Here is a 27635-nt window from a genome sequence, read left to right on the forward strand (position 1 = left end):
AATGAGGTGAGACCTGGCAGGCAGACTCACAGGTAGATGTAGTAAGAACAAACAGATAAATCATTTAAATTGCTAAAAACCAGAACAAAATAAGATGATCAACTTTACTAAAACTTTATGAAATAAATATGTCTGTATAGGAGGGGGACATGTAGTAAAGTAGTAAAACGCTCGCTTGATGCATGGGCTCATTGAGCTATTTCTCATTCCAGATGGTGCTCCACAACTGGTATGACAAAGGCCATGGTATGTACTTCCCCTCTAGGGGATGCTGTATATAAAAGATCCTTTGCTGCTAATCGGAAAGAGTAGCCCATTGGGTGACAGCTGCAGGTTTCCTCTCTCATTGTCTGTGTAGTCCTTAACCATACGATAGATGTCTTACATAATCATAATTAAAATGTGTTGAATGGTGTGTCGTTAAATAAAACAATCCTTCCTTCTATTTCAATAAATAATTTTACCTATAGTGTAACCTACTGCTGTGGTCCCAGGATGACATGACTGGAGCTTGACAGTCAAACATGTAAACAACACATATAAGTATACAAGACGGGGCATCGGGGGGTGGAGGGGAGGGGGTCAACTACCCTCTTCCCCTCAGTGCTGATGTAAATCTTCACATTCGGACACAAATTATGTCACCATCATTCTACTTGGAATATTAGCTGTAACCCATGTAATAGTGCATAGTGCTTTATTCAGAACCCTATGTAGCTATTTGGTAGCAATGCAAATAAGAACAAGCACTCCGAGTACTGCTAAATCAATATGTGTCCCCTACCTGGCCCAACACAGTAAAGGACCATAACTGTGAAAAATGGCTAAATTGCCATAAAAGTCAAAAGTCATCTGTAACATTACATGATAAAACTATACACAAAATTTCAGCTTCATACCTTAAGGAATTGCAAAAAAAAAACATGCGGAAAACTCATTTTCTTATCTCCTAAGTTCAAGGGCTATAACTGTCAAAAATGGGTAAAATCGCCATGAAAGTTAAATTTCATGATCTGTAACAATACATGATAATACACAAAATGCCAGCTTAACATCTAAAAGCATTGCTAAAAAACATCAGGAAAACAAATTTTCATATCTTTTAAGTTTAAGAGCAATAACTCTGTCAAAAATGGGTAAATCACCATGAAAGTCAAACCTGATCTGTAACAGTACATGATAAAGCTATACACAAAATGTCAAGGCTTTGTGAAAAAACCCCATCTGGAAAACTGTATGTAGGACAGACAGACACAGACACAGACACAGACAGACACACACACACACACACACACAGACACACAGAGAGAGAGAGAGAGAGAGAGAGAGAGAGAGAGAGAGAGAGAGAGAGAGAGAGAGAGAGAGAGAGATATGAAAGTTAGTCTCCTCCAGTTGGACTGGTAGGGGGACTAATAAAAATTGTTGTCCAGGAATTTGTGTTTAATTTGGAGAAAAATCCTCCCCGCCTCCCCCGACCACAAACAGAAGCCTCTACACCCATGTGTTAATATGACGAGACACCTAGTTCTCTAACTAACAGACTATACCTTTGGGTCGCTTGTGGTTTGGATCCATCACCACTTTACAGTACATCACATCTCCATATTCACTGAACACATCCTTCAGTTCCTCTGTCGTGCTTGAAAACGGAACATTTCTACAAACAATTAAATGTTCATAACATTAACAATATGGTATGCACATGAAATAGTTAAAATTAAGTAACACACTTTACTTATATCACTCATGTCTGTGTTAACTTACTGGAAATGGTCTATTGCAAAACATATCAAACTACCATAATTTTCTGTGTATTTTATTTACTTTATGGGTACATAAAGACTTGCAATCGCTTCAGGAATACTTTGTAAATAATTAAATGGGGCTTGCAGGAAGTTTGCCTCCATGTAAACAGCTACAGAAGCTTTGTGAATATTCAATAAGGTCCCACAGTAAAAGTTTCAAGCACCCCCCCAAAAAAAATGGCTGCACGCAAGAAGGAAGGGCCTGACTTTTATGTCAGAGAGAATTAGGTACAATAGTGAAGGAACATGTGATAACAATTCAGATTTCCGGAAGCTTTATTATCAGGAATTCAGTTTTGGTAGTTACTTGAGAATACCTAAAAAGACTATCAAATGTAAGGGAATTAAGCTGCAATCCTCACCCACACCCCAGCATACATAGAATTGAATTGAATGGATGTTTAACGACACCCCAGCACAAATAATACATCGGCTATTGGGTGTCATACAATGGTAATGAAAATAAATAAAGTGATGATCAACATCAATATAAAAATTCAAGGTTTAAACAAAAACAGTGTAAAGAACTGTGCAAAAACACAAATATCACAGAATTTTATGGATACTGAATTTTACTAAAAACTTCAATTTTGTGCTGTATTGGCCATTCTCAAAGAGAATGTTACACCCCTGCACCACGGTGAGGTTACAGCACACGCAGGGGCATACATAGAAAGCAGAAGGTAGAGTTCATTATGCTTGTAGGTAATCCCATAGAAACTCAGCATTCTTGCTGGGTTGGTAACAAACCTTATCAAACATGTGTAACAAGAGGTATATTTAAATACTGTTATTAAAGGCCACTTATTATACTAAAAGGCAAAAGTTATTGTGACATGGATTGTTTGGAGTAATAAATTTGTGAATGGATTTATGGATGTAAACCAGAGAAAATGTGCATGAAACAGCTAAAAAAAATGCAACCAAGCAGTTGTTGCTGCGATTGCATGCTTTGTGTAAGAAACATGGAATATTCGGGAGAAACGCTGTCCAGTGTTCACCATAAAAGGCCAGACATTCAGTCGCAAATCATTGCCACTCTGTGCAAGAAGTCCAGAAGTCAGAAAAACACCATTAGTGAACTGTTTGATGCAATTTCGTCATGCCACGCCTCAGAGATGGTGAGTCATAGGGATGCTTGAATCTGGCACCTCGCAGCGTGACATCACATGTTAATTCAACATCCACAGAAACACCATATGGCACTTCTGGCAAGGATATCAACAAAACAACCAGGTCAGGTTTTATTACTGGGTGCATATTAATTAGTCTACTAATATTTATTGGTTGATTTATAGTTAGACTGGGTAGTTGTGAGTTTTCGTCAGCTTGTGTTCAGTTGCATATGGAAATATAGACAGGTTACTCTTGGTTGAAAACAATATTACCGCAAAAACAGAGTTCTTCCTTCTTCAACATCGGTTTTTCGTGTTGCCGGGGTCTTCTTTGTTCCTAAAACAATCATTTGGAATGTGTAACTAATATTTTGAAGTTAATGATTACAAAATCTGTGACAGGAATCGCAACAGTCAATCAAATGTCGAGAAACAAAACTTGGTAAATTAAATCCGTTAGCATTACATGGAATTAATAAGAGTCCAAGTAATCGTATTCACAATAAAAAGAAATACCTTTTGTTTTTTTCAAATCCTTTTCTTGCCCAACCTCATCATCTTCATCATCATCATCATCATCATCATCATCATCATCATCATCATCATCATCATCATCATCATCATCATCATCATCAAATCCTTCATCTTCTGATGTGGAACCATTATCCTGATCATCTATGAAATAAAAACAAATGAAAATATTTACTAAAAGATAAATTTACCATCAGATAGCAACCAGTGATATACATCAGAAGTTAAAGTAATCATTCTTCTTTGTGTAATTCTCTAGAACATTCAACAAGTTTCCCTACAAATGCTTGGTCACTGTAAATTGTTGTAAGTTTCACAATAAAGTTCATAGGTCATAGTCACGGCTAGCTCTGGGGCAGCAGAACATTTCGCCAAATTATCTATTAAACTTAAAATATTGCAAAAACCCAGTTATTTTGTATCAAAATATCTATTATTACATAAAATTATTTCGCCAAATTAAAATAAAAGTCGCTAATTGTTTTTGAAATTCGCAACTGTCGAATTTGGTGAGTGCCAGAGCTAGCACTGATAGTGCAGACTGCATGCCGACTAAGCATCCACTACAGTACTAAAGGCTGCATGCCGACTAAGCATCCACTACAGTACTAAAGGCTGCATGCCGACTAAGCATCCACTACAGTACTAAAGGCTGCATGCCGACTAAGCATCCACTACAGTACTAAAGGCTGCATGCCGACTAAGCATCCACTACAGTACTAAAGGCTGCATGCCGACTAAGCATCCACTACAGTACTAAAGGCTGCATGCCGACTAAGCATCCACTACAGTACTAAAGGCTGCATGCCGACTAAGCATCCACTACAGTACTAAAGGCTGCATGCCGACTAAGTATCCACATGCCGACTAAGTATCCACTACAGTACTAAAGGCTGCATGCCGACTAAGCATCCACTACAGTACTAAAGGCTGCATGCCGACTAAGCATCCACTACAGTACTAAAGGCTGCATGCCGACTAAGCATCCACTACAGTACTAAAGGCTGCATGCCGACTAAGCATCCACTACAGTACTAAAGGCTGCATGCCGACTAAGCATCCACTACAGTACTAAAGGCTGCATGCCGACTAAGCATCCACTACAGTACTAAAGGCTGCATGCCGACTAAGCATCCACTACAGTACTAAAGGCTGCATGCCGACTAAGTATCCACATGCCGACTAAGTATCCACTATAGTACTAAAGACTGCATGCTGACTAAGTATCCACTACAGTACTAAAGACTGCATGCCGACTAAGTATCCACTACAGTACTAAAGGCTGCATGCCGACTAAGTATCCACTACAGTACTAAAGACTGCATGCCGACTAAGTATCCACTACAGTACTAAAGGCTGCATGCCGACTAAGTATCCACTACAGTACTAAAGACTGCATGCCGACTAAGTATATACTATAGTACTAAAGACTGCATGCCGACTAAGTATCCACTATAGTACTAAAGGCTGCATGCCGACTAAGTATCCAGTATAGTACTAAAGGCTGCATGCCGACTAAGTATCCACTATAGTACTAAAGACTGCATGCCGACTAAGTATCCACTACAGTACTAAAGACTGCATGCCGACTAAGTATCCACTACAGTACTAAAGGCTGCATGCCGACTAAGTATCCACTACAGTACTAAAGGCTGCATGCCGACTAAGTATCCACTACAGTACTAAAGACTGCATGCCGACTAAGTATCCACTACAGTACTAAAGGCTGCATGCCGACTAAGCATCCACTACAGTACTAAAGGCTGCATGCCGACTAAGCATCCACTACAGTACTAAAGGCTGCATGCCGACTAAGCATCCACTACAGTACTAAAGGCTGCATGCCGACTAAGCATCCACTACAGTACTAAAGGCTGCATGCCGACTAAGCATCCACTACAGTACTAAAGGCTGCATGCCGACTAAGCATCCACTATAATACTAAAGACATGTAAAACGTGTGTGATATTCATCATAGTTAGCCAATCTACATAGTAAAAAGTAAAGTTTGTTTTATTTAATGACGCCACTAGAGCACATTGATTTTTAATCTTATCATCGGCTATTGGACGTCAAACATATGGTCATTCTGACACTGTTTTTAGAGGAAACCCGCTGTCGCCACATAGGCTACTCTTTTTAACGACAGGCAGCAAGGGATCTTTTATTTGCGCTTCCCACAGGCAGGATAGCACAAACCATGGCCTTTGTTGAACCAGTTATGGATCACTGGTCGGTGCAAGTGGTTTACACCTACCAATTGAGCCTTGCGGAGCACTCACTCAGGGTTTGGAGTCGGTATCTGGATTAAAAATCCCATGCCTCGACTGGGATCCGAACCCAGTACCTACCAGCCTGTAGACCGATGGCCTGCCACGACGCCACCGAGGCCGGTCCAATCTACATAGTATGCACTTATTTGAATGATATAGATTCAGTACTGTACTACATTGTTTGTTAATCATATTATAAATTAAGAGATCCAAGAGATATGCCTACTACCAAGTTCAGATTGACATGCATGACGAGGAAAGCCTCCTTTCAGTTCATCCAAATCACCACATGCTTCATATTCATACAGAGTACTTCCTAGTCAATGTGTTAGATAACGTTTTACTCAACAGTAACTCATGCTTATACATTGAGTGTTATGAGTTTCTGTTCAGTAAATAAATCCACAACTTTCTACTAATACTAGCCATTAGAAGAAACTAATCTCTATCTCAAAAGTAGAACTAGACTTTCTAATAATACTAGCCATTAGACAAAATCTCTATCTCAACCAGTAGAACTAGACTTTCTACTAATACTAGACATTAGACAAAACCAATCTCTATCTCACCAGTAGAAACACTTTCAGATCCTTCTTCACTCTGAGAATCACTTTCATCTTCCTCATCATCAGTTAATTCATTATCGTCGTCCTCACTCAAGCCACCATCATCATCATCATCATCATCATCCTCATCAGCTGAAGCCACAATATTTTTCTGCACTTTAGTTTTTGTCTTTACGCATTTGGAGCCATCACGAACATCATCACTTTTTATACTGGGTGTCTTTTGCTGAGGGGAAGAAACTGCTGTAGGTTCTAGAAATAAATGTAACAACATTTATGGTCATAAAAATAAATATATTTATGAAAACAACATGATGCTTAAAGACCAATAACAATGTACGACAAAAGATAATTATTAGATTGTATTTATGAATTCTTTTCCTGTCGTTAAAATCTGAAGAAATATCAATAAAAGGGTGTTGAATTACTGCAACAATTTTAAATATAAACAGCTGGTTATCATTAAAGTATAATATCACATACGATATAATAACATGTAGGAAGCCATTGCAGCAAGGGCAAACTATAAGCAAATACAATTCCACCCAATATACTATTATTGATATAACTGACACAAATTGTTCAGTGTTCGAGATTAACGGTATCCCAATATCCCAGAATTTAATTTTGGATACCAGACTTCAATAACCCAGTATCCCACCAGGATACCATATAATGTTTGTTTGTTGTTGTTGGGTTGTTTTTTTGGTTTGTTTTTTTAATCCTGCATTTTTATTTTTCGCTGAAACAATGAAAGTCATCATTTACTGGTGAAGTTAAGTAACAGTGTCGTCCAAGTTTGTTACGATGTTATTTATGAATTTCATTGAAGTGGGATACTAAATTCTCAGGTGGGAATCAGTAGAAGAATGGGCATTAAAAAAGAGGTGAACAATTTCAGTTAGATAAAAACATGGTTTTATTTGGTATCATAACAAAAAAGCATTGTTTTATTAATTGGTTCATTATTAATATTAAGTATTATATATATAGAACGAAATTAAAAAATATCAGATTAAATAAAAACGCAATGCTAAGATTCATTATTGATAAAATACAGATTGAAAAATATATATTTTATAAAAATTGCCTGTATAAAGACTTTGATGATCAGTGGGAACCTTGGCAGCAGTTCCTCAAACAAATTGTATAAATTCATGTATAAACTTATTAATAGCAAAATATACGAATAAGCTAATAAACATACTTTTATGCAAAATATCGCCAGTTCGGAAAACGTATCTTGACTTTCTATAATTTCTTTTTTTTTAAAGATCGCATTGATCTTATTTATCTTTCAAGAAAGTTTTTTTTCTTTTTTTTTTCTTCTTCTTCTTCTTCTTTTTTCTCTCACTCTTTGTTTCTATTTCTAGTACTCTTCTTCCTAGTCTCCAGAATAATTCCTCTTCAGTTATGTAAGGCTTTTGCACTGCTAATATCCTGTTTTAAAATATCATGTTAAGCCTATCTGTTTCATCTTAATATTGAATACTATGTATGTGTGCATACGGCTTGCGCCGTTTCTGTTCCCTTTTGTCTATCTTCGGCTTCCTCCCTGTTACTCCACACGTCCGTGTCTGTCTGTCTGTCCCTCCCCTTCCCCCCCCCTCTCTCTCTATCCCTCTCACACACACACATGCATATGTATACACATATTGTTTAATAAGTGCTTTATATACGAGTGTATAGCTTTAATTATGTATCGTTTATGTATATACAATAATATAATGTACAGCAATGATTCAAGGCCCCAACCTTGACCTTGCTTATGTTTCTGGGGATAATAAAAAAAAAAAAAATGGGATACTGCCCCAAATTTTTAATCTCGAACACTGTTGTTACACGAAACATTGGTCTAATTATACAATTGACATTTGTGATTTCTACAACAGATGAGTTAAGTAAGTTTAAGAACTATTCTTACCTTTCTTAACATCTTGTTTGCTGGCAGCGATAAACAAGTCCTTTGGAATTGCCCAATCAACAGCCACTGGCCGACCTGAACAAAAGACCCAAAACGTTTAAAGTGTAACGTTCATCAGACACATTTACTAGATGCTAAGTGCTTCTGCAAAACAATTACATGATAGGACATAGAAGATAACCTGAAATCAAGACACTAAAATCAGGTTTATCAAACAGGTCAGTGGACTCATACATTCTACTTTCAAACGGCACATGTGCATGTAACAAACATCACACAAATAAAAATTGACACGCTGCAATACTCTGAGCTTTTTATGTATGAACATTTACTATTATCTCGCCTTCATGTAAAATTCTTTAATCTCATTGGTTGTTTGCCTTTGGACAAATCCCTTATCCCCCTGTGGGCGGAGCCAAATTCTCTTATACCCCGTCTGTAATTTCCAACAGTTTCCAGCCGCCTCAGTTAATGCTAAAGCAATAATTAGATTATAAATAACATTGATAATCAATCAAGTTTACATAATTAATTTTATTTTTACTATAAAATACACTATTTCAATACTTTTAAAAGCTGGAATGTTGAACTCGGCCACCTAATTACGGTCGTGGTGTTATTGTATTAATGCGCGATTAGCAACAGTTTTTGTTTTGTTTTTAATATTTTTATTTTTTTACTACATACATTTCTGATAAAAAAAGTGTTTTTTTATTTTTGTTATTAACTCTTTCACCACGACAGGCCGGTATACCGGCTAGCGATACCAGTGCCTCTCACCACGACAGGCCGGTTTAGCGGCTTGTAACACCTGTTCATATTTGGCGCTGAGTGACGCGTCAATATTATAATTAGACAAAATCTCGCACGACCATCGCTGCCATGTGACACACTGTAATGGCTGCGCCCATGTTCTAGCGAATTTTGAATTAGTTTTTCCAAGTTTATACTGATATTCTGACTGTAATTAAACATGAACCGAGATGACGAAATTTCGTCTGTTGAAAACAATGGTTGCAATTCAGATGACGGGTTTTCCGATGATGAAATGTGGAATAATATGGACTTTGGTGCATTTGATTTAATCGAGATTGGCGATCGTGAACGAAATGTCATTCAACATGGCAATTTAGAAGAAAATGATACCGATGACGAGTTACAAGATGACTTGCCACTGTTTTACCACACGCCTGAGTTTACCTGGACACATGAGCCATATTCGGTTACCTGCAGATCAACGTTTACTAAAAATCCGGGGCCCGTAAAAGTGTTTGACATCAACACAAACGCCATAGAGTACTTTTCGCTATTTTATTCCAATACAGTGTATGGAAAAATTGTGTAATTTACCAACATGAATGCCAAAAAAAAGCGTGATACAGATCCTGCTAACAACAAAGGTGTGTGGTATGATATTTTTGTTGATGAAATGAAAGCTTAATTTTGCAAAAGCATTGTAAATATATATTTTAAAATTATAACTGGAATGTTAATTAATTAATTATCCAACAAGAAAAACATTTGTACTGTTTTTTTTTTTAAATTACCAGTCCTACCTACTCAAATAGGCGAGTAGTAGTTTACCTGTAATTACCAGATTTATACCTGTTGAATCTAACATTTTTAAAGTATTATTTTTTTATCTAGACAGCCGTCCATTCACCTTTCTGGAAATGTATAGCCTATAACTAAAATTAATGATAAAACAAGTAATTTTATCCTTTAACAAACATGATCATAAATCTGCTATTTAAACTCAGTGTGCAGGGAAGGTCAAGACTGGAAAACTTAGTGGTGAAAGAGTTAATATCTGTTTCACACAATTTCGTATTACAAACATTTGAAGTTAAAAACTTGTTTATCGATGGAACTATTTTTCGTCACTGGCAAGTGGTTTCGTTCGCGTCCGCATGGTACGGCTCCGTTAATAAATTGTTAACAATTATTGTCTGGCATTATTTTGATTATTTGGCTATATGGTTTAACATGTCGGCAAGATAAATTCATTGTAGAAGCATCTCTCGGGGGTATATGGCTTTTTATGTACCCTCTGTGTGCTCTTTTACCAGCAAAATAACACACAGAGGGTACATAAAAAGCCATATACCCCTCGTGATGCTTCTACAACTTATATTAGCCATTTAAAATGGTTTTGAAATGAAGAAAATGATTGTACTGAACTGGAAATAGACAACTTCAAGTACAACTCATTAGCTTTGCACATTCAAACAATAATTGCACAAAAAGCTTAATATTGTATCACTAAGTTAATGTACTATCAAGAACTTAATATCCGGTCACTGACTTAATATTCTATCACTGTTTTAATATGCTTTCATTGACTTAATATCTAATAAATTTGGTGTACCACAGAATGGTCTAACAATCAGTAAGTTGGTCTGCTCACCTGCGATTGGTTTGGAGTTCATTTTGTCGATGGCCACCTTGGCAACTTCAACCTCGGCAAACTGCACAAAGCCAAACCCACACTTCTTACCATCTGTACAGAGAAACATTTCACAGGGTATATAATGTCTTACATTTCACAGTGTATATAATGTCTTACATCCACAGTGTATATAATATCTTACATTTCACAGTGTATATAATGTCTTACATCCACAGTGTATATAATGTCTTACATTTCACAGTGTATATAATGTCTTACATTTCAGTGTATATAATGTCTTACATTTCACAGTGTATATAATATCTTACATTTCAGTGTATATAATGTCTTACATTTCACAGTGTATATAATGTCTTACATTTCAGTGTATATAATGTCTTACATTTCACAGTGTATATAATGTCTTACATTTCAGTGTATATAATGTCTTACATTTCACAGTGTATATAATTTCTTACATCCACAGTGTATATAATGTCTTACATTTCGCAGTGTATATAATGTCTTACATTTCACAGTGTATATAATGTCTTACATTTCACAGTGTATATAATGTCTTACATTTCACAGTGTATATAATGTCTTACATTTCGCAGTGTATATAATGTCTTACCTTTCGCAGTGTATATAATGTCTTACATTTCACAGTGTATATAATGTCTTACATTTCAGTGTATATAATGTCTTACATTTCGCAGTGTATATAATGTCTTACATTTCGCAGTGTATATAATGTCTTACATTTCACAGTGTATATAATGTCTTACATTTCACAGTGTATATAATGTCTTACATTTCAGTGTATATAATGTCTTACATTTCAGTGTATATAATGTCTTACATTTCAGTGTATATAATGTCTTACATTTCACAGTGTATATAATGTCTTACATTTCAGTGTATATAATGTCTTACATTCAAACGACCATCATTTGTTCTAACATTTCACAGTGTATATGTCTTACATTTCACAGTGTATATAATGTCTTACATTTCACAGTGTATATAATGTCTTACATTTCGCAGTGTATATAATGTCTTACATTTCGCAGTGTATATAATGTCTTACATTTCACAGTGTATATAATGTCTTACATTTCAGTGTATATAATGTCTTACATTTCGCAGTGTATATAATGTCTTACATTTCGCAGTGTATATAATGTCTTACTTTTCACAGTGTATATAATGTCTTACATTTCACAGTGTATATAATGTCTTACATTTCACAGTGTATATAATGTCTTACATTTCAGTGTATATAATGTCTTATATTTCAGTGTATATAATGTCTTACATTTCAGTGTATATAATGTCTTACATTTCACAGTGTATATAATGTCTTACATTTCAGTGTATATAATGTCTTACATTCAAACGACCATCATTTGTTCTAACATTTCACAGTGTATATGTCTTACATTTCACAGTGTATATAATGTCTTACATTTCACAGTGTATATAATGTCTTACATTTCACAGTGTATATATGTCTTACATTCAAACGACCATCATTTGTTCTAACATTTCACAGTGTATATAATGTCTTACATTCAAATGACCATCATTTGTTCTAACATTTCACAGTGTATATAATGTCTTACATTTCACAGTGTATATAATGTCTTACATTCAAATGACCATCATTTGTTCTAACATTTCACAGTGTATATAATGTCTTACATTCAAACGACTATCATTTGTTCTAACATTTCACAGTGTATATAATGTTTTACATTCAAACGACCATCTTTTGCTCTAACATTCAAATGACCATCATTTGTTATAACATTTCACAGTGTATATAATGTCTTACATTTCACAGTGTATATAATGTCTTACATCCACAGTGTATATAATGTCTAACATTTCACAGTGTATATAATGTCTTACATTTCAGTGTATATAATGTCTTACATTCAAACGACCATCATTTGTTCTAACATTTCACAGTGTATATAATGTCTTACATTTCACAGTGTATATAATGTCTTACATTTCAGTGTATATAATGTCTTACATTTCACAGTGTATATATGTCTTACATTCAAACGACCATCATTTGTTCTAACATTTCACAGTGTATATAATGTCTTACATTCAAATGACCATCATTTGTTCTAACATTTCACAGTGTATATAATGTCTTACATTTCACAGTGTATATAATGTCTTACATTCAAATGACCATCATTTGTTCTAACATTTCACAGTGTATATAATGTCTTACATTCAAACGACTATCATTTGTTCTAACATTTCACAGTGTATATAATGTTTTACATTCAAACGACCATCTTTTGCTCTAACATTCAAATGACCATCATTTGTTATAACATTTCACAGTGTATATAATGTCTTACATTTCACAGTGTATATAATGTCTTACATCCACAGTGTATATAATGTCTAACATTTCACAGTGTATATAATGTCTTACATTTCAGTGTATATAATGTCTTACATTTCACAGTGTATATAATGTCTTACATTTCAGTGTATATAATGTCTTACATTTCACAGTGTATATAATGTCTTACATTTCAGTGTATATAATGTCTTACATTTCACAGTGTATATAATTTCTTACATCCACAGTGTATATAATGTCTTACATTTCACAGTGTATATAATGTCTTACATTTCACAGTGTATATAATGTCTTACATTTCGCAGTGTATATAATGTCTTACATTTCGCAGTGTATATAATGTCTTACATTTCACAGTGTATATAATGTCTTACATTTCAGTGTATATAATGTCTTACATTTCGCAGTGTATATAATGTCTTACATTTCGCAGTGTATATAATGTCTTACATTTCACAGTGTATATAATGTCTTACATTTCACAGTGTATATAATGTCTTACATTTCACAGTGTATATAATGTCTTACATTTCACAGTGTATATAATGTCTTACATTTCACAGTGTATATAATTTCTTACATCCACAGTGTATATAATGTCTTACATTTCACAGTGTATATAATGTCTTACATTTCACAGTGTATATAATGTCTTACATTTCACAGTGTATATAATGTCTTACATTTCGCAGTGTATATAATGTCTTACATTTCGCAGTGTATATAATGTCTTACTTTTCAGTGTATATAATGTCTTACATTTCACAGTGTATATAATGTCTTACATTCAAACGACCATCATTTGTTCTAACATATCACAGTGTATATAATGTCTTACATTCAAACGACCATCATTTGTTCTAACATTTCACAGTGTATATAATGTCTTACATTCAAACGACCATCATTTGTTCTAACATTTCACAGTGTATATAATGTCTTACATTTCACAGTGTATATAATGTCTTACATTTCACAATGTATATAATGTCTTACATTTCACAGTGTATATATGTCTTACATTCAAACGACCATCATTTGTTCTAACATTTCACAGTGTATATAATGTCTTACATTCAAATGACCATCATTTGTTCTAACATTTCACAGTGTATATAATGTCTTACATTTCACAGTGTATATAATGTCTTACATTCAAATGACCATCATTTGTTCTAACATTTCACAGTGTATATAATGTCTTACATTTCACAGTGTATATAATGTCTTACATTTCACAGTGTATATAATGTCTTACATTTCGCAGTGTATATAATGTCTTACTTTTCACAGTGTATATAATGTCTTACATTTCACAGTGTATATAATGTCTTACATTCAAACGACCATCATTTGTTCTAACATTTCACAGTGTATATAATGTCTTACATTCAAACGACCATCATTTGTTATAACATTTCACAGTGTATATAATGTCTTACATTCAAACGACCATCATTTGTTCTAACATTTCACAGTGTATATAATGTCTTACATTTCACAGTGTATATAATGTCTTACATTTCACAGTGTATATAATGTCTTACATTTCACAGTGTATATGTCTTACATTCAAACGACCATCATTTGTTCTAACATTTCACAGTGTATATAATGTCTTACATTCAAATGACCATCATTTGTTCTAACATTTCACAGTGTATATAATGTTTTACATTCAAACGACCATCGTTTGCTCTAACATTCAAATGACCATCATTTGTTCTAACATTTCACAGTGTATATAATGTCTTACATTCAAACGACCATCATTTGTCCTAAGATTATGCAATGCTAAATGTTACCAACAACTTTATCCTAATTATTTACTGTAAAAAATATACTGTTGAAGCCAAAATGTCAAAATGTTCTGGTGATAGATGGTTTCTGACAAACGATTAGAAACAGGTGTTAGATACAGGTGTTGTAGAAATCTGAAGGCAATAAAATTATGTCAAAGATGATTCTAATATACAAATGTTTGGTGAAAATTAAAAAGATTTTTTTTCCAAGTGTTTATCTTCAGTCTGTCAGCTATGCCCACTTTCCTGTTAGCATGACCATTCATTCCCTACAGGGCTGACCTGCTAGGGGTACAGGAGATGACAGTTTGTCCCTTATGGCCCACAGTATTTATTCAAATTAGGAGTCAGGCTGTAATTTCTCATTAATTATTCTCAAAATTAAAGCTAATTTTGTGAACTTATATTTAATGGTAAACTGTTAAAGCCCACACCCTTAAACCTACTAAACCAGCATCGGTGGATTGTAGTTAAGCCATCGGACATAACGCTGGTAGGTACAGGGTTCGCAGCCCGGTACCTGCTCCCACCCAGAGCGAATTTTAATGACTCAATGGGTATAAGGCCACTACACCCTCTTCTCTCTCACTAACTACTAACAACAAGTAACCCACTGTCCTGGACAGATAGCCCAGATAGCCGAAGTGTGTGCCCAGGACAGCGTGCTTGAACCTAAATTGGATACAAGCACAAAAAAATAAGTTGAATTGAATTGAACCCTACTAAATAGAATTTATTTACATAAAGAAAAACATTACTCATTATTAGAAATAAATATTTCTGAAAAAGTTTAAAACACTGTTAAACTCCCAATTTGAGATAAAAATTACATACGTTCCTTGAAGATACAAAAGCTTCATTCCCAATGCAAACTGTTCAATATGGCAACAGGAAAATCTTGTATTACAGACGACTCATACATAAACAAAAATACAAATTTCACTGTCCAACAGTGGACATTCTGATTGCAGATGGTTAATACAGTCTTGCCATGCAGACGTACCTGGCTTTTCGGGAATTTTTACTTCAGTTATTTCCCCAAAGGTTTCAAATGCTTTTTTCAGCTGACTTTCAGAACACTGTAATAGAAATCAGCATGCAACCATTATTAGTACTGCATGTCATCTGTTGAACAATGACAACTGAAAGCATTTTTTGTCAGTCAAGTAAGTTAAGAGACAAACATGTATATTCTAGTACGTATCATATTCAAACGAACAACATGTTTCTCTTTACTCTGTGCTACCTTACAGTGAAGAGAAAATACAATGTGATGTACAGACTGAGTAACTGTCATATGCATCCAAACTTGAGGTTAACTACACACACCGTCCAATCAACCAGACTAACCCTCAAGTCTATCTTTTTACATACGCTCTTCTCAGACTTTAAAACTGACAACATATGAATTACTTTAGGTTACAAGTATTAAGTAATTTAGAAATGTTAATAATATATTTTAAAATTATATATAACACATGAATGCCAAGTGGAATGTAACACTTGGACATCATCAATTGGCGCACTACAACCTTACAGGAACGTCAAGCAAACACGATGAGTGATATAAATTAAGATTGATTATGTGTAATAAATAGAATTTAAAATCATTTTACTTGGGACATAAACATGACATGAAATGAAAGCTCGTTTAATATGCTTTAATTATGACTCCTGTGTATTTATCCGCGTTTACCTGGAACGAGAGATTCCTCACAATAAGTCTTGCCATCTTATTGCCTTGCTTTGGTGTTTTGTCGGTGTCACCAGACTGTTGGACGGCAAACAGTTTGTAACCTGTAATAGTCAGTTGATTACCAGTAATGAATACTAAATTAACACTAGATTAATCAGATTTTAAACATGTCTAGTAAATGTCAAGATCTTACAGTGTTTTAAAATGTACAGTCATTGCAGAGCATTTCACACACAAAACATCTTCCCTCATTTTCCATTCTGTGATCTAACCAGAAGATGGATGTCTTCAATCAAGTATCACATAAAATGTGTGACAAACTGTGCAGACACAATACACTAAACCAAACCTAAATAATTACATTTCTGTCATATTCATCAGTTTAAAGGCATCCCACTGATCCAGTTGTAGCAATACACATCCGTTCATTTCTTGATGAGCCTACATCACTTAATATGAAGTCACTTTATTGATATTTTGCATTAATGAGCATTACTGTTCTAGAACCAATAAAGAATTCAAAATAAAATATTATCATGTGTGTATTTTTATTAGTAAGTTTGTTTCAAATTTTGTTATAAGGATTGTCTGTTATTTCGTTTAGGTTCATCTGGGTATGAATTAAAAAAATAGAAATGTAAACTGTTGTGTGTTCAAGTTTCACCAATTCACAGAGTTTTCCCATGTTTTGTGTGTGTTCATATCCCGATTAACCTAACAGAAATATAGACGATCCGTATATATCATAATATAGTTGGCAAAATGTTCAGTATCATATGACCTCATTCAAACTACAACATCTGACAACAAGGGTGTACAGAATTAATACATATCCACACCCGGACGTGGTATATTCAAAACTCAAATTCACATAGCACCTAAATTTACAAAGTAGATTAATTGATTAAAACATATTTTCCTAACAAAGCCTAAAAGAATTGAGCCTAAGTTTTAAATTATGAGGAGCTCACCATATACGTGATGAAAGTATTGTGTTCAATTACACTTCAATAGTAAAAAAAAAGCACATTATATGAAAAAGATTTGTAGAAGACAAATACATGTAGTGATGCAAGACAAACTGACAAACATTTACGTAAGTATCAAAGATGTAATACCTGCGATGTTTTTACCATGTAGTTTCCGAATAGCACTGTTTGCATCTTTCACACTTCTGAACGTAACCAATGCAAAGTCATTGCCATCTTCTCTGGGATATTCCAGGTGCTCTATTGCTTTAACTGATCTGAAATAATTTAAACTAATTTATACTACTTTAACAATCTAAGTGCACAATTTTGGGGTAAAACATTAAAGTGTCAGAAGATCCTCTATGTAAAGATACAGCCAGATGCCAAACTTAGAAACTTTACCCATTGGCCACCCCATCCACCCCCACCCCTAAAATATATAATTTGTAAACATTATGTACTATCGTCATGGAGTTCAGTGATTAGTACAACAATAACCTTTAGGTTAGCTAGTGGTTTGTCATAATGCCTAACTTCCAGTTGGAATTCTTCAACCAATTTCATAAATGCTTTTTTTTTCCAACCGGAAGAATTCATCTCATTCTGTAAGAAACTTTGGCCAGTTATCAACCGAAGTGGTTCAGAAAGCACTGAAACCTTGATAAGTGACCACCCATGCAGTCTGGGGTTTCTTTTTTCATTCTGCTAGATTAGTGTCACTGAAACCTTGATAAGTGACCACCCATGCAGTCTGGGGTTTCTTTTTTCATTCTGCTAGATTAGTGTCACTGAAACCTTGATAAGTGACCACCCATGCAGTCTGGGGTTTCTTTTTTCATTCTGCTAGATTAGTGTCACTGAAACCTTGATAAGTGACCACCCATGCAGTCTGGGGTTTCTTTTTTCATTCTGCTAGATTAGTGTCACTGAAACCTTGATAAGTGACCACCCATGCAGTCTGGGGTTTCTTTTTTCATTCTGCTATTTCATGATTAGTGTCACTGAAACCTTGATAAGTGACCACCCATGCAGTCTGGGGTTTCTTTTTTCATTCTGCTATTTCATGATTAGTGTCACTGAAAATTGTAAGAGTATAGCAACTGTTAAAATCAACCCTCAACCCCCTACACAAAACTGGCAACAACAGCCAATAAAAGTGCTAAAGCAGTTTTGTTTTTATGAAATAAGTGTAAATTGAATTTAGCAACCAAGACATGGACAACATAACCACTTCCATTTTTATGACTGTTGATATCCTACCCCAATAAAAAATAGATTTTTAATCATTATTTAGCTTCAGGCACATAATTTAAAATTTAAATGAAAAGACAGCAGTAAAAAGGCTGACTTAAATTCTAACTTGCATCGTTGATAATTTACAAGTCCTCCAGTTCTTAAAACCACATCATCTTCTAATTACAGCTAACGTACACTCAAACAAATGTTAAATACCATACAGTTATATCAGCATACAAACAATGGTGATCTAAGCTCAAGAAAACTGTAAATGAACAGGAAAAGACTGAATAAACAAAACAGCTGAATATAGCCAGTACTTAAACAAGCCATCCACTTGGTCTGTGGTTAGAGATGAATCGAAGCCCCTGACAACAACCGTTCGGAAAATGCGGTTTCTCTTATCTACAGGTGGGCTTTTCACCTCCTTCTTGTCAACATCATTTTTCTCTGTTGAAGATTCATCTATAAAATATTAATAATGTAACAAATGTTATAAATTGAGACAGCAGAAATAAAGGACACAGCAACAATTAAAAACAAAACAGATATTAGACGAAATAACATCATAAATGTATGATCAACACATATTTAAAAGTTGCACACACAGCCGTTTTAATAACTAATTTAACATGTCAATCATTTTATTATTTCAAGTCTAATAGATAGTGTAAAATTTAAATGTCCTTCCATTTAGTAGTAAGTAATATTTAATATGTCACTTTCATTTACTCTAAATAATTGTACAAACTAATAAAAAAAACCCCCGGCAAATGAGTACCAAACATTTCAGCACATACTATGGCCTGGCCACCAATACAGAAGCAGAGCAGAACTTGCTGGATTGGGAAATACAGGAAACTGATGCTATGATTTAGGTCATCTGTATCAGGGAACAGTTTTTATCAGCATTTTGATAAAATATTTGATAAAATAGGGATATTTCTAGTCAATTGAAAATTAATTAGCAACTACAACTTAATGTTTCGAAATTGTGCAGCGATCTCTGAATCGTGGGTAGCAAATTGAGACGCGAACCTGTACGAAATGTTCCCTATGTATGTAACAGCGAGCGACGTCCCACTCTAAAATGTTTCCTGTGTAGGTACCAGCGAGCGACGTCCCACTCTAAAATGTTCCCTATGTATGTAACAGCGAGCGACGTCCCACTCTAAAACGTTCCCGATGTAGGTAACAGCGAGCGACGTCCCACTCTAAAACGTTCCCTATGTAGGTAACAGCGAGCGACGTCCCACTCTAAAATGTTCCCTATGTAGGTAACAGCGAGCGACGTCCCACTCTAAAATGTTCCCTATGTATGTAACAGCGAGCGACGTCCCACTCTAAAATGTTTCCTGTGTAGGTACCAGCGAGCGACGTCCCACTCTAAAATGTTCCCTGTGTATGTAACAGCGAGCGACGTCCGACTCTAAAATGTTCCCTGTGTAGGTAACACTGAGCCACGTCCAACTCTAAAATGTTCCCTATGTAGGTACCAGCGAGCGACGTCCCACTCTAAAATGTTCCCTATGTATGTAACAGCGAGCAACGTCCCACTCTAAAATGTTCCTATGTAGGTAACAGCGAGCGACGTCCCACTCTAAAATGTTTCCTATGTAGGTAACAGCGAGCGACGTCCGACTCTAAAATGTTCCCTATGTATGTAACAGCGAGCGACGTCCCACTCTAAAATGTTCCCTATGTAGGTAACAGCGAGCGACGTCCCACTCTAAAATGTTCCCTATGTAGGTAACAGCGAGCCACGTCCCACTCTAAAATGTTCCCTATGTAGGTAACAGCGAGCGACGTCCGACTCTAAAATGTTCCCTATGTATGTAACAGCGAGCGACGTCCGACTCTAAAATGTTCCCTATGTAGGTAACAGCGAGCGACGTCCCACTCTAAAATGTTCCCTATGTAGGTAACAGCGAGCGACGTCCGACTCTAAAATGTTCCCTATGTAGGTAACAGCGAGCGACGTCCCACTCTAAAATGTTCCTATGTAGGTAACAGCGAGCGACGTCCGACTCTAAAATGTTCCCTATGTATGTAACAGCGAGCGACGTCCCACTCTAAAATGTTCCCTATGTAGGTACTCCCACTCTAAAATGTTCCTATGTAGGTAACAGCGAGCGACGTCCGATCTAAAATGTTCCCTATGTATGTAACAGCGAGCGACGTCCCACTCTAAAATGTTCCCTATGTAACAGCGAGCGACGTCCGACTCTAAAATGTTCCCTATGTATGTAACAGCGAGCGACGTCCCACTCTAAAATGTTCCTATGTAGGTAACAGCGAGCGACGTCCCACTCTAAAATGTTCCTATGTATGTAACAGCGAGCGACGTCCCACTCTAAAATGTTCCCTATGTATGTAACAGCGAGCGACGTCCCACTCTAAAATGTTCCTATGTAGGTAACAGCGAGCGACGTCCCATTCTAAAATGTTCCTATGTAGGTAACAGCGAGCGACGTCCCACTCTAAAATGTTCCCTATGTATGTAACAGCGAGCGACGTCCGACTCTAAAATGTTCCCTATGTAGGTAACAGCGAGCGACGTCCGACTCTAAAATGTTCCCTATGTATGTAACAGCGAGCGACGTCCGACTCTAAAATGTTCCCTATGTATGTAACAGCGAGCGACGTCCCACTCTAAAATGTTCCCTATGTATGTAACAGCGAGCGACGTCCGACTCTAAAATGTTCCCTATGTAGGTAACAGCGAGCGACGTCCCACTCTAAAATGTTCCCTATGTATGTAACAGCGAGCGACGTCCGACTCTAAAATGTTCCCTATGTAGGTAACAGCGAGCGACGTCCGACTCTAAAATGTTCCCTATGTAGGTAACAGCGAGATATTAGGTTAGCTTATTTTACACAAATATTGCTATAATTTTTGCCTGAATTTGAGGTTTTTCTCTAGAACTAGATGGGGGGAGGGGAATTGCTACCCTTGCCACCCTGTCTTGTACACTTATGACGACATGTTCCAGAATCAGCTCAAGTGCTTGCCGTGAGTGAAAGGATCAAATTCCCACAGTAGATCCATTCTCTGACTGGTATATTAAAGACCCCGGTAAAGTGGATATAAAACATCCCTTGCTGCTAATAGAAATATGTAGTGGGAATTGTTCTGAATCACACGTTTGACATCCAATAGCCGATGACTAATTATTCAATGTGCTCTAGTGGTGTCATTAAACAAAACAAACTTTAAACTTTTAATTTTGTGCCCAAATCTCTGACATGCACTCTATCACTGAAATCACAAACAAGACCCAAGGATTATTCATCAGGGTTTTCACAGGGGTGGGACATAGCCAAATTGTAACGGATCAATCCACATCGGTGGAACCAATGCATTAAAATTTCTTGTTCCAGCCAGTGCACCACTACTGGTATATTAAAGGTATGTCTATGAGATGGTGCATATCAAAGGTATGTCTACGACATGGTTCATATCAAAGGTATGTCTATGAGATGGTGCATATCAAAGGTATGTCTACGACATGGTTCATATCAAAGGTATGTCTATGAGATGGTGCATATCAAAGGTATGTCTACGACATGGTTCATATCAAAGGTATGTCTATGAGATGGTGCATATCAAAGGTATGTCTACGACATGGTTCATATCAAAGGTATGTCTATGAGATGGTGCATATCAAAGGTATGTCTATGAGATGGTGCATATCAAAGGTATGTCTATGAGATGGTGCATATCAAAGGTATGTCTATGAGATGGTGCATATCAAAGGTATGTCTATGAGATGGTGCATATCAAAGATCCCTTGCTATTAATGGAAACATGTATTGAGTTTCCTCTCTATAAGACTATATGTCAAAATTACCAAGTGTTTGACATCCAATAGCCAGTGATTACAAAATTGATTTGCTGTAGAGTGATTAAACAAACACAAACTTTTTTTTAACAATGTTTTCACAATTATAGATACAAAATAACGACCAAACCTTTCTCTTGTCCAGCTTCTGTTTCCGCCTCCTCTCCTTTATCTTCCTGCTTACCGCCATGTGACGGCTTCTTTAACAATGTTTTCACAATTATAGATACAAAATAACGACCAAACCTTTCTCTTGTCCAGCTTCTGTTTCCACCTCCTCTCCTGTATCTTCCTGCTTACCGCCATGTGACGGCTTCTTTAACAATGTTTTCACAATTATAGATACAAAATAACGACCAAACCTTTCTCTTGTCCAGCTTCTGTTTCCGCCTCCTCTCCTTTATCTTCCTGCTTACCGCCATGTGACGGCTTTTTGCGGCACTTCTGTTTGAGTCCAGGATCGGCAAAAGTAAGAAAGAGGTTTCTCCCCTCAAAAGACTTGATACATTCTTTTGCTTTTACCGCATCTTCTCTGAAATTAGAAAAATCAAATCAAATCGACACTTCAGAAAATACCAATGAATAAGAGAATTATATGATTAACACTGATACAAGATTATTCTCTATCACTGGTCACAACGTGGCTTGTATTAATGGTACAACAGTTTTACTTCTTCTTGTCAATGGCTTAATTATGGAATTTAAACACAAAATCCAGTTGTCTGTAACCTGTATGCGTATAGTAAACCACAACACATAGTGTGGTTGGATATGCACGGCTTAAGGATGAGTGCGTAAGGATGAGTGCGTAAGGATGAGGGCGTAAGGATGAGGGCGTAAGGATGAGGGCGTAAGGATGAGGGCGTAAGGATGAGGGCGTAAGGATGAGGGCGTAAGGATGAGGGCGTAAGGATGAGTGCGTAAGGATGAGTGCGTAAGGATGAGTGCGTAAGGATGAGTGCGTAAGGATGAGGGTGTAAGGATGAGTGCGTAAGGATGAGTGCGTAAGGATGAGTGCGTAAGGATGAGTGCGTAAGGATGAGTGCGTAAGGATGAGTGCGTAAGGATGAGGGCGTAAGGATGAGGGCGTAAGGATGAGGGCGTAAGGATGAGGGCGTAAGGATGAGGGCGTAAGGATGAGGGCGTAAGGATGAGGGCGTAAGGATGAGGGTGTAAGGATGAGGGCGTAAGGATGAGGGCGTAAGGATGAGGGCGTAAGGATGAGGGTGTAAGGATGAGTGCGTAAGGATGAGTGCGTAAGGATGAGGGTGTAAGGATGAGTGTGTAAGGATGAGTGCGTAAGGATGAGTGCGTAAGGATGAGGGCGTAAGGATGAGGGCGTAAGGATGAGGGTGTAAGGATGAGTGCGTAAGGATGAGTGCGTAAGGATGAGTGCGTAAGGATGAGTGCGTAAGGATGAGTGCGTAAGGATGAGTGCGTAAGGATGAGGGTGTAAGGATGAGTGCGTAAGGATGAGGGTGTAAGGATGAGTGCGTAAGGATGAGTGCGTAAGGATGAGGGCGTAAGGATGAGGGCGTAAGGATGAGGGCGTAAGGATGAGGGCGTAAGGATGAGGGCGTAAGGATGAGGGCGTAAGGATGAGGGCGTAAGGATGAGGGCGTAAGGATGAGGGCGTAAGGATGAGGGCGTAAGGATGAGGGCGTAAGGATGAGGGCGTAAGGATGAGGGCGTAAGGATGAGGGCGTAAGGATGAGGGCGTAAGGATGAGGGCGTAAGGATGAGGGTGTAAGGATGAGTGCGTAAGGATGAGTGCGTAAGGATGAGTGCGTAAGGATGAGTGCGTAAGGATGAGTGCGTAAGGATGAGTGCGTAAGGATGAGTGCGTAAGGATGAGTGCGTAAGGATGAGTGCGTAAGGATGAGTGCGTAAGGATGAGTGCGTAAGGATGAGGGTGTAAGGATGAGTGTGTAAGGATGAGTGCGTAAGGATGAGTGCGTAAGGATGAGTGCGTAAGGATGAGTGCGTAAGGATGAGTGCGTAAGGATGAGTGCGTAAGGATGAGGGTGTAAGGATGAGGGTGTAAGGATGAGTGCGTAAGGATGAGTGCGTAAGGATGAGTGCGTAAGGATGAGTGTGTAAGGATGAGGGCTTAAGGATGAGTGCGTAAGGATGAGGGTGTAAGGATGAGGGCTTAAGGATGAGTGCGTAAGGATGAGGGTGTAAGGATGAGGGCTTAAGGTACTCGCCTGCTTGCCAAATGCGAGTAAAAATATGCAACTATCAGTCTTTTTCTGACGAATTTGGAGTTCCGAACTGTGCAAGCGTAACATTCCGAAAACAGGTTATAGGGAAAACAAAACAGTACCAAAATGGCCCCAAGCGAAAAAGGAACCAAATTGGACAAAACTGAAAAACAATCTATGGCTATATGACTTAAACGGAACCAGAAATATTTTAAATGTCTGGCTGAAACGGCATTACAAGTTGTGAACGATGCTATCTTCAATGAACCAACAGCTGTATTAATCATTTATTAAATTGTAGCACCGTTTTTCCCAATACACTTAAATGCAGTTATATCTATACCAGTCCATCACATCCTCCTACACAGATGTTTTTGTAACTAATTTCAGTTTGGTCTGATGTAAGAAGGAAACTAAAGTGTTTTGGTAATATCAAAATTAGACTATTTTTGTGTGCAATTTAGAAAACAATCGGCTCAGAAATATATATATAATTGGTCAGTCACTGGCGGGTTTAAATATACATTGAAACCCTCCGGTGACTGACCAATTACCCGTAATTTCTAGAAGGTTCATCGACTTCTACTGTGATTTGTTTTTTCAAACATTCATCAAACTTTATGCTTCAACTGTAGGTGAACGATGTTCTTTGCGCAAAGCAAGATTTGAACCTCCAGCCGTTTGAACTCGTATAAACAAAACAAAACAACCTCCACCCACCCATTCACCACCACCTCCATATATATGTGAAACAATGATATACCAGTATTGTTCTATAGGCTGGAGGACTAGTAGAAATTCTGGCGGGCTAATAATTTTAGTTGGCTCTGGTCCAGCAGGCTTGTGAAATATTTTCCATTTCTGCACCCCTGCATAAATGGAATCTACTCAACACATCTGCATAGAAAATGACTTGATGCGGATTGTGCATTACGAATTAAATAAAATTTATACGAATGCAGATTATGGACAAATAGAATTTACTTGAGAGAAATGAAAGTTTGTGTCAATCATTAACGGATTGTACAATCTTTTAAAGGTAACCCACTGCATTTTGGGTAACCATTTAGGCCCATGTAAATGAGATCTTAAATTTAACACAAATGAGGGACACTAAACTAGAATTACATATGTTCTGCTCAAATGAAAACATCATCTTCTGTCTCATTATGTGCAGTATGTACTATTAATTAATATTACTTTACTCACAAAAGAGAGAACTTGACATATCCAAAGCCTCTACAAGTCTTGGTACCTGAAATATATAACAAAAACTACAATTTAAAGAAGGAATGCAGTAAAAGATAAGTTAGCAAAAGGCAATTATTTATTTATGACGCACACATACAGATACTGGAGTATATTAATTATTAAATATTCTGAGTTTGTAGCCATTTTAAAATGCTTTGTCAAATTAAATATTTTTACATTATTAAAATTACAATTTATATTCCTTTTTTTTCCTTAGAATACGAGTATCTCTATAATGAATGCATTTGTGGACATTATAATGTCAATAACGATTTTTGTGTCAAATCATTTGGTATGTACAAATTTATTATTTCTCCGATGGTCAAACAAAATTTGAAATAATTTGGCCAAAGGTAATTCCAAATGTATTTATCTGTATAATGAATTGTATTTAAAAATGTAAAATTAAAATAGGGTTTTTAAAAATTAGGAAAAAGCAGGATGTGTATTTATTTTGGAGGGAATAAACGGAACTCTTAGTGGAGTTGAAAACTCACGATAGTCCTTCCAACTTCATATTCACAGGATAATAGTAACACATGCTTTAGTGGTTAAGGTACGAATTTGTACTGTGTAACATGAAGTGTTTAAAATAAGTTTGGTATTTCTGTAATGTAAAGTGCAGGATGTAGCTCAACAGCAGGATGCTTGCCGGAGGTGTGATGGGTCATCAATTATTCTCTCTGGACTCTCCGTCCAAACTAATGCCCTAACACTGGTACACCAAAGGCTGTGGTATGTACTGCTCTGTCTAACAAAGTGCACATAAATGGTCCCTTGCTACTGTTTTGGTAGGAGTTGCATAAAAATTTTTGTGATAACAGGTTTCCTCTTTCTCAGTTAAATATTCAAATATGATGACACATTGTTAGACACTTAATAACAATGAAGTTAAATATCTGTTACATGGTAAACATTATTAAACAAATATTTCTTATTTATGCAAGTCTTTCCAGGACACTGAATCATCACTGTGACTCCTACATCAGTAATTAAAACCTATACTGATTTCTTAAATGAATGACAGAATGAAACATATTCTACTTATTTGTGTGTCAGCCCGAGTGCTCTACCGTTCCGGATGGGTGGATGTTTGGACAGTTATAGTCATTCTCTCAGTCTCTGTCCAAATGACCGGAGCAGGATGTAGCCCAGTGGTAAAGCACTCGATTGATGCGCGGTCGGTTTAGGATCGATCCCTGTCAGTGGCCCCATTGGGCTATTTCTCATTCCAGCCAGTGCTCCACATCTGGTGTAACAAAGGCTGTGGTATGTACTACCCTGTCTGTGGGATGATGCATACAAAAGATCCCTTGCTGCTATTGGGTTCAAAAAGGAAATGTTTTGTTTAACGATGCACTCCGAGTCTCAACACATTTTATGGTTAAGTACCACACAGATATTGAGAGAGGAAACCAGCCGTCGCCACTTCATGGGCTACTTTTTTCAATTAGCAGCAAGGGATCCTTTATATGCACCATCACACAGACAACATAACACATACCACGGCCTTTGGTATACCAGTCATGGTGCACTGGCTGGATCGAGAAATAGCCCAATGGGTCCACCGACGGGGTTCGATCCCAGACCGACCGCGCATCAAGCGAGCGCTGTACCACTGGGCTATGTCCCGCCCCT

At 36.7% G+C, this 27635-nt stretch overlaps 1 protein-coding gene across 1 annotated transcript in view; it reads right to left on the reverse strand.

Annotated features, from left to right (window-relative positions):
• LOC121371855 (RNA-binding protein 28-like) overlaps positions 1-27635 on the reverse strand; it is a 65763-nt gene that overhangs the window by 37814 nt on the left and 314 nt on the right. Inside the window, exons 2-13 of the mRNA XM_041498062.1 lie at positions 25956-26001; positions 22905-23074; positions 19021-19165; positions 17612-17739; positions 16494-16594; positions 15801-15876; positions 10622-10714; positions 8215-8289; positions 6294-6542; positions 3437-3595; positions 3194-3257; positions 1548-1657 (exon numbers count right to left, since the gene is read on the reverse strand). Coding sequence (XP_041353996.1) covers positions 1548-1657; positions 3194-3257; positions 3437-3595; positions 6294-6542; positions 8215-8289; positions 10622-10714; positions 15801-15876; positions 16494-16594; positions 17612-17739; positions 19021-19165; positions 22905-23074; positions 25956-26001 — 1416 coding nt within the window. The remainder of the gene's footprint in view (positions 1-1547; positions 1658-3193; positions 3258-3436; positions 3596-6293; positions 6543-8214; positions 8290-10621; positions 10715-15800; positions 15877-16493; positions 16595-17611; positions 17740-19020; positions 19166-22904; positions 23075-25955; positions 26002-27635) is intronic.

Source organism: Gigantopelta aegis, chromosome 4, assembly GCF_016097555.1.
Source record: "Gigantopelta aegis isolate Gae_Host chromosome 4, Gae_host_genome, whole genome shotgun sequence".
NCBI classification, from domain to species: domain Eukaryota; kingdom Metazoa; phylum Mollusca; class Gastropoda; order Neomphalida; family Peltospiridae; genus Gigantopelta; species Gigantopelta aegis.